Here is a 12506-nt window from a genome sequence, read left to right as displayed (position 1 = left end):
GGAGTGTGGGGACTTTTTTTTCAAGTGGAAAGGTCCCGACGCGGCGACATTATAAAGGTCCTTCATCATCATTGTCGTGGCACAGGCAGAGGAAGTTGAGGGGCGGTGGGGGATACCTATAGCTTGGGTTCTGCCTTGCCTTCAAATAACTACTTAACTAGCGTTCTGGAATCCGATAATCCTCTCATTCTTTTATAAGTTCCGGTATTGTGATGCCGCGATGACCGAGCTAGTTCAGATTTTGATCAAGATACTCAACAAGAAAGCTTCGGTTTCTCACTTGGTTGAAACAGGTGACATCTTCTATATCAAGGTAGAAGTCCGGTATGCAGACCGGATGCTTGCGGCGTTACAGATACAGTGGGCCGTGATCAAGATCGCGGCGATGGCCGGGGGTGTAGAGTCGTTGAATGATGTCGGAGACCACCCTGAGCGCGAAGGCTGGGTTCGAGTCGTCGGTAGAGTCCAGGTCCCCGAATGTTCTGCCAACCAGGCTAGCTAAGGCTTCAGGGCTTATGCCCTGAGAAATCATGTTAGGTAAGTCGTTGTGGCGCGGTATCTAGTGAAACTGCACCTCGATCCGTGTACACCCGCACGGTCGTCATGAGGCAATGAAAGGAAAGGTACTCATGATGCAGGTAGAGAGGCTTTGGTAACGTTTCGGCGAATGCACGGGACATAGAAAGGGACATGGCACACTCAACCCTGGGAGAACACTCTCACATACACAGAGATCCCACGTCTTCCAGCCTTCTTCCCTACATCCCCGCGTTAGAAAGCACGGGTGAAATAGTACTCCAGAATATCGTAGGCAACTCGAAAGTACGCCTCATTCCCCCCCTTCTCCTTCAACCACTTTCTCTTCTCCTCATCAACAACGTCGCTCAAAAGCTCGGTAAACCTGTCGAAGTGTGGGCCGATAATTCTCTCCACCATCCTTTTCTCTGAACATCTTTTCAAGAGATCCCCATCGACGTGCATTTCCATTCCATATGCCAACTTCGGCTCCATATTCAGCCCACTAGCATCACCGTCGTAAGGGGGGGAGGATGGATCAACACCGCCGCCGTAATCGCCAATTTGATCAACAACGGGGCTCAGCTCAGGGCACGATCCTGCCAGGTTCTGCATAAACCGTAGCAACCGCCATGCCTCGACGCTCAGCAGTGTAAATTGGTACATCGCACCACTCAGCGAGACGCCGAGGATCTCGGCGTCATCCAAGGTGGCCGGGAGCCGTCCGTACTGAGGCACACGAAGCCCTTGTTCCCAGTAAGGCCTTGTCCGGCCCCGGTGAAACTTTCGAATCGAGGATGGTAATTCAGCCTCCATCACCACCTCACATTCCTTGTCTGGTGTCTGCCAGGGCACCCATAGCCCAGCTACGCCGCCCTCCCGGTCCGCCAGGAGGTGAATCCCACCGGTCGTCACCACTCCGTCCATTGCCTCCACGAGTTGTTGCGGGCCAGCAATCTCGATAGAATCAATGCCGTTGCGCCGCCAAGGATCGATGTGGGAAAGCTTGGTGGCTTCCCCCTCTGTTTCCCAATTATCGAGGACAATAAGAGACTCACGGCTTGTCAGAGCCACGAGCTTGCCATTGGAAATCCGCAGCCCCGTAGCCGGCGACCCCAGGGCAAAGGACTTGAGGGGTTTAAGTCGTTTCTCTTGGATGTCGAGCACTTCCCAGTGGAGAGTGTGACCACAACAAAAAATCAGGCCCTCGTCGTAGCCGATGACCGAGTAGATGGGCTCCTTGAATTCTTGTCGGTACCGAGTCCAGTAACGGTACACCGTGGGGCTGCCGTCCTGAGACGCTACTTTCTCGGCCGTAACCACGATCAGTCGGCCTCCCTTGGTCGTGACTAAGACGAAATTCCAGACGTGGCCATCCCTTTTGTAGTTCCAGTCAGCTAAACCTGTGATTCGGTCATCTTGTTTCCCTAAGCCTGCGATGCACTGCTGTGGCACCTTATGTTTGTCCGTCGGCACTCCGATATCTTCCCCGGTGTCCGGGTCGATAAACTTCAATGTCGGTCCAGAAGGTTTATTCACTGCGGCAACAAGGCACTGTGTGAACGGGCAATAGATGACTCGATTGGGCACCCCGTCAACGGAAATGCTCCGGTGCACTGATCCAGGGGTCGTACGCATCTCCGCGAGCAACAATCTGGTCCCGGATACCATGAAGATTGGGACAGTCCCGGGTGAACACGGCATATCCACAGTCGTCGCGTATTGTACCGGTGGTGAGGCGGCTCCCGAATTGCTGGCGTCCACTGGCCACACGCGGACTTTGGTTTTGGTTCCAGTGGCTGCCACACCACAGTCGTTTTCTGGGTGCAATCCAATCGAAACTAGGGTATTATCGCAACAGGCGAGAATGGTGGGATCTGTCACGCCGATCTTGGTACTGCTGCTAGTAGTGATGTTTGTGGCAGTTGTGCCAAACCTTTCGAATTTTACGGATGTGCCGTCGACACCGTACTTGACCATCACTACTTCGCCACTTCGAGTTCCGGCAAGAACAACGTCATTACCCGCAATCATGCTCTCAATGCCGTCAAGCACCAAGGATGTGCCGAGTGCAGATTCGCTATCGTCGCCAATTAAGCCTGCAAAATGTCAGGAATCTAAAAAGCGCACCAAGAACAACTTTAGGACGTTGTTGAAGGGCGAAAAGGGGGCACCCACGTTTGGTAAGGTTAATGATTTCGAACCCTTCCGTCAAAGGGTCTGACGAGATCCGGGCTAGAAAAGTGTGTGAATTTAATCGAACTCCCGCGAGCGCAGTACCATTGTGACCCAGAGCTAAGCAAGTGATTTCCCCCTCGACGTTAACCGTCCGAAGATGATGAAGGCTAAAAGTACGTGTGTCGATTTTAAACACGTGGACCTCAAACTTCGCATCTGTGTGAGTCGATACGGCGATGTGGTCGTGGGAAACAGCGGCATCGGAAACGGAAGTATCGGTAAGGCCAGGGAGAGACTGCCAGGAAAACGAAACCCTGTCCCAATGTCAATAATTTGAACGATATGGAAAAATAAATACCTAAATCCACGTGGATATCCTCACCTCCGATAATTACTTGTGATGACCACATTGCACTGGGTGAGCTGTACCGTCACACCGACGGCATTCCACATATCAAGAGTAGTCGATGACAAGTCGTAAGGTATGGCCGAAGGAACCGCGGGTTGGGCACTAGAGAAGTCTTCCGATAGTAGAAGAACCTCAGTCGAATCGGGCAAGGAGACCAAAAGGATGTAGCCATCAAATAAAGGGATGTCGCCTCCAGAACGCAGAAGCCAGACTCGTTTCATACCAGGACCATAGTCAAGGTCGAGCCCGATGCTTGCTTTCAACCCATACCGGAACTCGGTGATTGAGCCTCCATTTTCGCCTTCCGACGTCGCAAAAATGCGGTCGGGATTTCGAAATCTCCCCTGCTTCCATGGAACCATATTTTTGTCTCGGTGAGCTTCACGATGCCATCCTGTGAAATTATCGGTTGTTGTGAAGTCGACCACCGGCGAGCAGTTTGGTAAGCTCCCGAGAAACTCCCCGTTCCCTCTGGCGACCATCTGTAAACAACCTGTCAGAGGAGAACGTGGTGGGCTAGTGGAATTTCCGTACCTTCCAGTACCCCCCTGGGCCTGTCTCGCTTCCAAGGATGAGGATATCGGAGCTGTCCTCAAAAACGCAAGTCGCGGCACTGGAAATATTGCAAGAAAACGGCCCTAAAGGGTGACTCTCTAGCTGGGCATCTTCGTCAACTCTCAAGAGGAAGACAACACCATCCTCCCGAGCCAAATAAATCCAATCTTGCTGGTCAGAATGAGGTCGCCGACGAATGGCCCTTGTCCATGCTGTCATTAGCGGTTGTTGATGACCACGATGACGTTCGGTTGGAGGGTGCGGTGGCAAGAGCATCGTGACAAACTTCGGTGGTCCATGCAAGCACTCAGTGTATACCGCGATATGCCCAGCAGACACGGCTATGAAAGCTGATTGTACCTTTAGGGGTATCAACATCAGGGGCATCTGGTGCTCGACGGGCATCCGGTGGCCCTGCTTCTCTTCACTAAGAACGTGCTTCAGATCGTCTCCGAGTGCCCACTCATAGATAACGGTCTTTGAGCGCCCTCGGCGGACGATGACAAGCAACAGGATAATGTGATGTTCGTCTTCGGCTCTTGGGTACAAGAACTCCATCTTGTGTATTACGCCTCGGACGCTGCGAAGGCGGAAGGAACGCACAGGATTGAGCCGTTCTCCGGATAGGTACCGCCGGTTAAGCTCGTCATGGGTTTCAAGTTCGTAAACAGTGAATGAGTCCGTGGGGCCAGCCATCGCCATGTAGCGTGAGCTTGGGTTTACGGCCAAGTGGAACCCGGCGTGCCCCTTCCCGTATCTGGGGCCTCGAAGGCGTGAAGCCTCAAGGGTTGGTGCCCCATCAGGCCCCGATTGCACGAACAAGCAGACAGAATCTCCGGTTTCCAAGGCCAGAACCAGGAATTGAGGGGGGAACTGAGTGTCTGTCGTGGCAGGCTGACTTGGCGGGAAAAGGCTGAAAGGACGAGAACGACGTTCCTCAGTTTTGATTGCTGTTGAAAAGGTCCCATCGCGGCGTGCGGCCCCTTCGAGCCCTGGAATCATGAGGGTGCCGACTACACAAGCATTCCGAATGCGGCATCCAAAATCACTTTTTCGGATGGTGTGGTGCAAACGCCCGTCTGTCCCAAGTTCACAGAGTTGGATAAAGGTGTCCTGCGAGCTCGTTTACCTCATCAGTATGAGACCGACAACTCCCCAAAGTTGGCTTCCGGAATAGACTCGGGTTTTTAGAAGACGTACCCCTACAAGAACAACGTCGCTATGTTTTTCGGACCGTAGACTTGCATGTAAGACCAGTTTCACCTGGTCACTCTCCGCCACTGTAGTTGTAAGAAGACCACATTGTGGTGGTTTTAAGGGATCCTGCTTCGTGGGGCCTTTTGCGCCCGGTTTCTGCGACTCCAAAACAGCCTGGAGATTAACCGTTTCCGTCACCCACTCGCCGTCCCTAAAGATATTTGTTTGGAAGGCCATAGTATGCGATGAGTTAACAGACGGGAACTGCCTTGTCGGGCAGGTTGACGCGGGAATGAAAGTCCGAAGCAAGAGTCGCTTGGTGGCACAGATCTCGAAGAAGTGTGGATCGCACGATGCCCATCACTAACTCTACCCGAGTAACCGACGAGCACACTCTGAATTGTGCGGGAGGAGACGGGGACTCGAGGGTTCGGTTCGATGGGGAGGGTAAGAGCACTGAGTGACACTGGTTGACCTCAGGCATCGGGAGAGCGGCCAACGCTCAGATAAGGCCCCAGATCCCACTTCGGTTTATGGAACAGCAAAGGCTTAGAGACTTGTACCTGCCGTCAATGCGCATGTATGCCTTTCTTCAGTTCGAGATTCCGATCTTTGGTATGTAAAACAGTGAGCTGATGCATCCCGGTACTGTGGAGACAATACTGCAGGTCTGATCATTAAGCTGTCCTGAAATTCTGGGTGTGAAGGAGGCTTAGGCTCGCATGGTTTGTTGGTACCTTAAAAACACAAACGCTCTCTCCAGCTCAGAACTTCAAGCTTGCGTCAGGCTGATTTGTTTGCTTTCCAGGTTTGGAAACCTGTAATGCTAAGTGCTGAAGCGCTCGTGACGGAGTGCTTGGGCCGGAACCTTAACTGCAGTGGTCCACGGATGAAAAGCGGGGCAACAACTCTCCCAGCAAAGCACCGTCCTAGCCCGTCTAGTGCACTGGAAGCTGTTCGATCTCGGGGGTGCCCGCGCAGGTGTTTTTACGTAGGTCCCTAGTATGTCTTGTATGTTTACCAGAAAAGAAAAATTGAAGACGACATCTAGTGTAATAAAATAAGAAACAAGGGCCTTGTTTGCAACAACTGGAACCTCTCCAACGTGGAAAACCCCCCACATTTCCTCGCTGCGGTGCCTCGGTGCTCCATACGTCTTGGCAAAGGCCCTGAAGCTCACATTATTAGCGACTGCCCAATGTGGAAGACGTGTTTCTTCAACAAGACATGTCACAACAGGCAAAACATTTCGTGAAAGACGCGTGACGGATGCCATTACAACACAACACGCGAGGTTGCTTGTATCACATCCGAAAATAATCACATTATACAGCCACGTTTTCTCGGACTCCCTGTCAGGATTTGGATGCGGATTGACACGCGGCAGAAAAAGACAGGAGTAGGGAGTGGACAAAATATCACAGGCAGCCGTCAAGTCGATTTTTGAGGAAAACTTGAAACTTAAGGAATTCCCACAGCTAAAGATTTTCATACATAAAACACCTCCCAGTCGTCCTACAGAGGTGGGGAAGACGACATCGCACCCTAAGTCGTGGAGCTGGCGAAAATTGAATGTGGAAAATGGGGAGACAATCCAATGAATCATGTTTCGATGAGAAGGCAACGCCGACGGAAGGGGCTGCTTCACCGATAAATGACAAGAAGAATGCCATTCTTGAGGCATGCACTCAAAGAGATATCGATGCCCTCAAAGCACTGGCAGAGTCACCAGGAGGCTTACTGTTCGACAGTATCCGCCAACAAGCGTGTAAGTGGCCTCCTCCCACGACACCATCTATTTGAGCTAGGAAAATCTAATTTATTAGGGCCCATTCTCCTCGGCCTGCCATCTGACCCAGAGAAGCTAGACGCGGAGTCTTCGTCATGGCACTCGCTCCCGATCCACAAAGACGAAGACCAAGTCCAGCTTGACGTCAACCGCGCCTTCATCTACTACCCACAACGTACGTCGGCTTCTAGTATCTTACCAACCCTTCCTACTTAAATCATTCACCCCTAAATGTCTGCCAGACCAAACCGAAGCCCAACTCTCCCGCGCCAAAACCCTTCTGTCCGATCTCATCATATCCGTACTCCGCCACCACCCGTACCTCAGCTACTTCCAAGGCTACCACGACATCGCCCAAGTCCTCCTCCTCACCCTCCCACCCCGCCTCCACGCCAGCTCTCTAACCTATCTCTCACTCTTCCACATCCGCGACTTCATGCTACCGTCCCTAGCCCCAGCCATCGCCCAACTCCGCCTCCTCCCTCAAATCCTCCACCGCGCCGACCCCAAACTCTGGCGCCACCTCTCAGGTACAGAACCCTTCTTCGCCCTCTCCGGAACCCTCACCATGTACGCACACGACGTGACCACCCAAGGTGAGATCGCGCGCCTCTTCGACGTCCTGCTCGCCCGCGACCCGGCCTTCACCGTCTACTTGTTTGCAGCCATCGTCTGCGCCCGGCGCACCGAGTTGTTCGATACCCCGCCCGACGAACCCGAGATGTTGCACAGTATCTTGTCCAAGCTGCCGGTGCCTTTGGACGTGGAAGGGCTGATCACCCGCGCTGTGGAGCTGGAGCGGCAGGTGCCGCCGGAGAGTCTACCGGCATGGCGAAAAGGGGTGTCGAGATGGAGTGTGCTCAAGACGGGCAGAGACACAGATTGTGCTGGTGGTGCTAATGAGCAAGGTAGGAGCCGCGGCGTAGAGCAAGGCCGGGAATGGTTTGAGAAACAGGTTCGGGAACTGGAATGGGATGAGAGGAAAAAGAAGGTGGCGATATGGGCGTGGAAAAATAGGAGGCCTGCGGGGGTAGTCGGAATGACAGTCTTGGTAGCCGTACTGGCGGTGTTATTACGGAAGGCGGCGTTACCAAGCCCGGCGGCGGCTGGATTGGAATGGGCGACGAGTTGGGTGGCGAGGTGGTGGAGGTAGGCCGGTGATTAATTTCGCGAGAAGTGGGAGTAGACGAACGGCTGTCTAGACATATAGGCATGAGGCTAGGCGGAGTCGTGCATGGAATGGGGACATTGAATATCTGTGTCCAGTGACATAGCGGAGGCTATTAATATCCCATTCAGAACAAGATTATTATTGTGATGAAAGTGGCCGTTTAACTGTAATGTAAATGCCCTTTAGACTTACTACCCTGGGTAGTACAGTGGCCGACCGCCGAGAAGACATACATACCCAACCGTAACGCCCGTTTTCACTCCTTACCCGGCTTCCTGGGCGCTCGCCTTCAACGACTCAAAGTGTTCCTGCTCCTCGCCTGCCAATTTCCCGCTCGCGTCGCTAATGATGGTAAGAACCAAACTATAATTATTATACAAGAACCGCTCCCGCTTCCTCTTGTCAGCCCCGAAGCTTGCCTGGCTTGTCTTAGCCAGGAACCCCTCAACCTCGTTCCGCAACCGCCGCAGGCTGGCTACCACAGGTTCATCATCGCCGCCCGCCTCAGCGCTCAGCGCTAGCACCCCGTGCAACAGCTGGCCAAAGCGTTGCATCACCACGTGTGGCGCGGCGGAGGCGGCCTTAGCGCTGGCCGCCGACCCCGCGCGTGTGGGTAGGGCCGCGGTTAACGTCCGCACCGACTCGCAGTGGGCGTCCATGACGCTCTGTAGGCGTGGCCACAATGTCATGGCGGTGCCGTTGATGTAGCCGTCAGCAGCGGGTACGCGGCGGCGCTGTAGTTCGAAGGCGAACTGTTGGTTGAGGCGTACACACAGCAGGACGCCAAGTCCGTCGTATGTGTCGGCAACAATTTGCCGGGTGAAAGCTTGGCCGAGGGAAAAGATTGGGTCGAAGACGTAATTGAAGTGTCGCGAAATGGCTGTGAACGAGAGCGCTGGGCTAAAGAAGGCCGCAAGAAAGCTATACTCTGCAGTAGCGTTGTCAATGAGAGCAAGATTGAAGTGGCGGAAGGGAACTTCGAGGTAGTGTGTGGATTGATCCTCTTCTGCTAGATAGGAGGATATGGCGAGTTGGTTAGTGGCTTTGAGAACATCGATTCTCCTTCCCAGATTGAAGGCGTCGTGGGGTGCGTTAGAAATTTTAGAGCCCGAGAGAACCGTAGTCCTCCTTGAGGTATCTTCGTGGCCAAGCACATCGTTCTTGTCGAGTGTATGAAGCTTAAGCTTCTCCAACGCCTTTTGATACCGAGTAAATTGGTTCAAATAGTACCAGCGCATGGTGTTGAGGTACGCCTGGCAAATTTCACCAGCTAAACCGGGCTGGTGACGGTGAATGAATGAGTAAAGGTCTTTGAACTTAAGAAAGTTCTGTTGCTGGATAATCTGAGCGTTGATATTAGGAGACCGGAGTGCCTTTATTTGGGCAACAAGGAAGTCCCGTATTCGCTCGACGGCCTGGTGGACGAGTCACACATCAGCATGAGGACCCCGACCAACACTCGGAAGATCAAACAGATATCTACCTTCATGACCAGCTTTTCTAATAACGGCCCCACATCTGCAAGAGCTTTGTCCGTCGTTTGTTGCGAGGGTTTCTTCAACGCCGATGTCCGTTTGTCTAGATCTGCCAAGGTTTTCACCCACGCCTCGTCGATGTGGCCTTCCGAAATCTTGGATACTACCACGGGTGAGACGCTCAACTCCTCCACGATCGGCCCGAGAGCCTTTTCGACGGCCTTCCTATTTTCTAGTCGAACATTCAGGGCGGTCGATCGGGCTTGGAGGGTCTCGATATCGGCAGATACGGCAGCGAGATCATTGCGAAAGCTAGTAAGGTTGGATTCCACGGAGCTTAGAATGTCGTCACATGCCCGGATGGATCGATGGAGGTCTTCGAATTTGGCTTTATCCTTCTCGACTATTATGAATCAAATCTATGAGTACACGAGGGACAGCCAAGTAGATTCGGGATGACCTACAATCTTCCACCGTTTGTGGCCGGTATGCATCTCCTGCCACGGCACCGCCAGCCTCACCATCGGCGAGCTCCCGCAAGGAGAGGCCTTTAAATTCAAAATCAAGATTGAGGCCATTGTCTGTAATCTTCCTTGTCCGGTTTTCTTCGTCCAGAGTAGCGTGGTCGGGTAATGGCCCAAGAATTGTGGTCAAAATGGCCGCTGGGTCAGAACCGAAGTCTACACTCGTGGCCTGCTTCAAGGCCGAACCATTGGCACGTTTTGGGTGCCCAAGCAAGGAAGACGAAGAATCCGTCGAGGTTACAGACAGCGAAGAGACCCTTGGGGAAAGCCCCGGTCTCTGTGATGTGAGGTACGGTCCTCGCGCACTCGATGTGCGACGGGGTAGCGACGACTGTGTTCGGCTTTGGCTCGGCGGCGGCGTGTTTGCAGGGTGCGGCCCACCAAAGCGGTCAAGCCACATGGTGCATCACTCTCTTCTATCGATAGACGTATTTGCGTTCTATCAAGGTGTATCTTGTGTCGTGGTTGCGGTTTGGTTCCTGTCGAGAAACCGCGCCCGAGACTTGTATGGAGGGCGGACAACGGGCACTGGATTGCCCAGGTGGCTTGCTGCTCGAGTGGGGCCAGGATGGGCTCGCCCGGGTTGGACTTCACTTAACCTTATCGATAACGTCAAAGGACTCCCTCGATACCTCAGAAGGTACCAACCTCTTTCAATTTATCCATGTTGTTAATTGCCACTGCTCCATGAGTCTATCCAGGTTGTTAGCTAGGAGAATATATTCCGGAACATGGTAAAGTGACAAAGGCTTTAGAAAATCATGTTGGGCCTCGGTTGCTGGCTTTCAAACAACTTCATCTTCAGTGCAGCTCCCTAACCGTCCCAACTCCGAGCCCGTTCCTCCTCTCAGCCGAAGTCAACGTGCTTCGAAGAGCACAAATGGGGACGCCCTCGCTGGGCCTAGGATTCCGCATTTGTCACATTTGCTCCAAGTTTCTATGAATACTATGGTAAAGGGTACTATAATTCCAACTCCAGGTAAAATGGCCTTGACCTGTCAAACGAACGGTGAGGAAAGTTGCTCATTATGTCAAGAGCCGAAGGATATTCAAATAAGATTAGTGGCGGAGGTAAAATACAGGTCATTTTCTTTAATTCCTACGTATTCAAGCCACTACGATACCTCATAAACCCTCGCAGCTCATGTTCTAGTACCATGCGCGAAGGACCTGGTGGAAGGATGAATAATAAGTTCTCGCAAGACCAATCATACATGTGGATTTGTGGGCGCCCAAGTTAGCCACCTGCGTACACAGCTGCAAACATGTCATTAAGGTTAGACTTTCCCACCTTGCATCCATTCGAAGAAGCTCGGTGCCTCATATCTGACCAAGCCTAATGCTTTTCTCGGCCACTGCCACGTCCAAGCGGCGAGGGTAGGTACAAATCAATCAGCTGGAAACCAACCGTGATTGGTTCGAGAGTCCCAGCGGGGTTCTGCAACAACCAAAGCGCCCGCGAGCACCAGACCCCACCTGAAATTTGAATTAACCGAACAGGGTAGGGGCGCATGGCGGGGAAACGTTGCCCTTTTCCCTTCTCAACTGGCGTTCAAAAACCACAAAATTTCTCCCGGCATCCCCTCTCTGGCCACTCACTGACCTCGCACTTCCCACACCCGTCTCCTTTGGGCCATTCGACAACTTTCTGGGCATTCGTTTCTCAGTTTTTTTTTGTTCTTCGAATACCCAGTATCTTTTCCGAAAGCCGTCAATATGTCTGAGGTGAGTCGCATGTTTTCCCTACGCCCGCGGTCGCTTTGGACAACAATGAGAAACCGCCCCGCACTCCCCTGAGCGATGGACCGCGGCGTCAAAATTAGATAGCGCAAATTTGAACGGCACCTCTCCCATTCTTGCGGAGCACGGCTCTGCCAGCGTCTTGAGGCGTCGATTCTGTGCTGAACTGATGCTAACCCGATGGCGAAAAGGAGCACGCGTTCGACACCCAAGCCGGTGGTGATGCCGGTGCCTCTGAATACTACCCCATGCAGTGCTCTGCCCTGCGGAAGAACGGCCACGTTCTTATCAAAAACCGCCCGTGCAAGATCGTTGATATGTCGACCTCCAAAACCGGCAAGCACGGCCACGCCAAGGTCCACCTTACCGCCATCGACATCTTCACTGGCAAGAAACTTGAGGATCTGTCCCCTTCGACCCACAACATGAACGTCCCTCACGTCAAGCGCAACGAGTACCAACTGGTAAAAATAATCTATCCGTTACAACTCCGCGCTGAGTGACTCTACCATGATTCACAGAACAGGCTTGCTGACACGGCATCTCTAGATTGACATCGATGATGGTTTCCTCAACTTGTATTCTGACGCCGGCGAAAAGAATGATGTGAAGTTGCCGGACGGTGAGCTTGGCACCAAGATCCAAGAGTTGTTTGACGCGGGAGACAAGAATTACAGTATGTTGGCATAATTCCTCGATGCGACGATGGAATTACTAACCCTCCAACAGTCATTACCGTTGTGAGCGCTATGAAGGAGGAGCAAGCTATGGATATCAAGGAGGACACCAGCAGCAAATAAGCGATCACATCTTGGAGAGTGAACGGCGCCCAGGGAAGAAGCGGAATGTGAGGCACAGTGTACTTCACCAGGTGACTGTATTCCCACCTGTCGGGCCGCGGGGATATGTCGGTTGAGGTTCCATTGTGGTTTTCAGGGACTACAAGGAGCCG

General features: G+C 52.8%; 4 protein-coding genes across 4 annotated transcripts in view; 2 read left to right on the top strand and 2 right to left on the bottom strand.

Moving 5' to 3' along the window:
- C8A04DRAFT_35452 (mono-functional DNA-alkylating methyl methanesulfonate N-term-domain-containing protein) overlaps nucleotides 1–5092 on the bottom strand; it is a gene marked incomplete at both ends in the record, with an annotated part of 9610 nt that extends 4518 nt beyond the window's left edge. The window contains 7 exons of the mRNA XM_062783175.1: nucleotides 797–2615; nucleotides 2797–2989; nucleotides 3124–3293; nucleotides 3327–3585; nucleotides 3638–4671; nucleotides 4708–4771; nucleotides 4859–5092. Of these exons, the coding sequence (XP_062639262.1) occupies nucleotides 797–2615; nucleotides 2797–2989; nucleotides 3124–3293; nucleotides 3327–3585; nucleotides 3638–4671; nucleotides 4708–4771; nucleotides 4859–5092 (3773 nt within the window). The remainder of the gene's footprint in view (nucleotides 1–796; nucleotides 2616–2796; nucleotides 2990–3123; nucleotides 3294–3326; nucleotides 3586–3637; nucleotides 4672–4707; nucleotides 4772–4858) is intronic.
- Nucleotides 5093–6436: 1344 nt separating this feature from the next.
- On the top strand, nucleotides 6437–7797 carry C8A04DRAFT_10328 (rab-GTPase-TBC domain-containing protein; the record flags this gene model as incomplete). The annotated part of the gene is made up of 3 exons (XM_062776539.1): nucleotides 6437–6623; nucleotides 6682–6819; nucleotides 6887–7797. 3 exons carry the CDS (start codon nucleotides 6437–6439, stop codon nucleotides 7795–7797), a joined length of 1236 nt encoding a protein of 411 aa, XP_062639261.1.
- Nucleotides 7798–8078: 281 nt separating this feature from the next.
- On the bottom strand, nucleotides 8079–10214 carry C8A04DRAFT_26374 (Sac2 family-domain-containing protein; the record flags this gene model as incomplete). The annotated part of the gene is made up of 3 exons (XM_062779912.1): nucleotides 8079–9230; nucleotides 9299–9693; nucleotides 9755–10214. The coding sequence occupies 3 exons, from the start codon at nucleotides 10212–10214 to the stop codon at nucleotides 8079–8081; spliced, it is 2007 nt and encodes a 668-aa protein (XP_062639260.1).
- Nucleotides 10215–11530: 1316 nt separating this feature from the next.
- Nucleotides 11531–12354, top strand: C8A04DRAFT_26373 (translation protein SH3-like domain-protein; the record flags this gene model as incomplete). The annotated part of the gene is made up of 4 exons (XM_062779911.1): nucleotides 11531–11539; nucleotides 11746–12018; nucleotides 12104–12230; nucleotides 12284–12354. 4 exons carry the CDS (start codon nucleotides 11531–11533, stop codon nucleotides 12352–12354), a joined length of 480 nt encoding a protein of 159 aa, XP_062639259.1.
- Nucleotides 12355–12506: the final 152 nt, after the last annotated feature.

This window comes from Dichotomopilus funicola (genome assembly GCF_033296635.1).
Source record: "Dichotomopilus funicola strain CBS 141.50 unplaced genomic scaffold C8A04scaffold_12, whole genome shotgun sequence".
NCBI lineage: Eukaryota > Fungi > Ascomycota > Sordariomycetes > Sordariales > Chaetomiaceae > Dichotomopilus > Dichotomopilus funicola.
The sequence above is the reverse complement of the archived record's forward strand: the minus strand, read 5'-3'. Positions and strand labels throughout refer to the sequence as shown.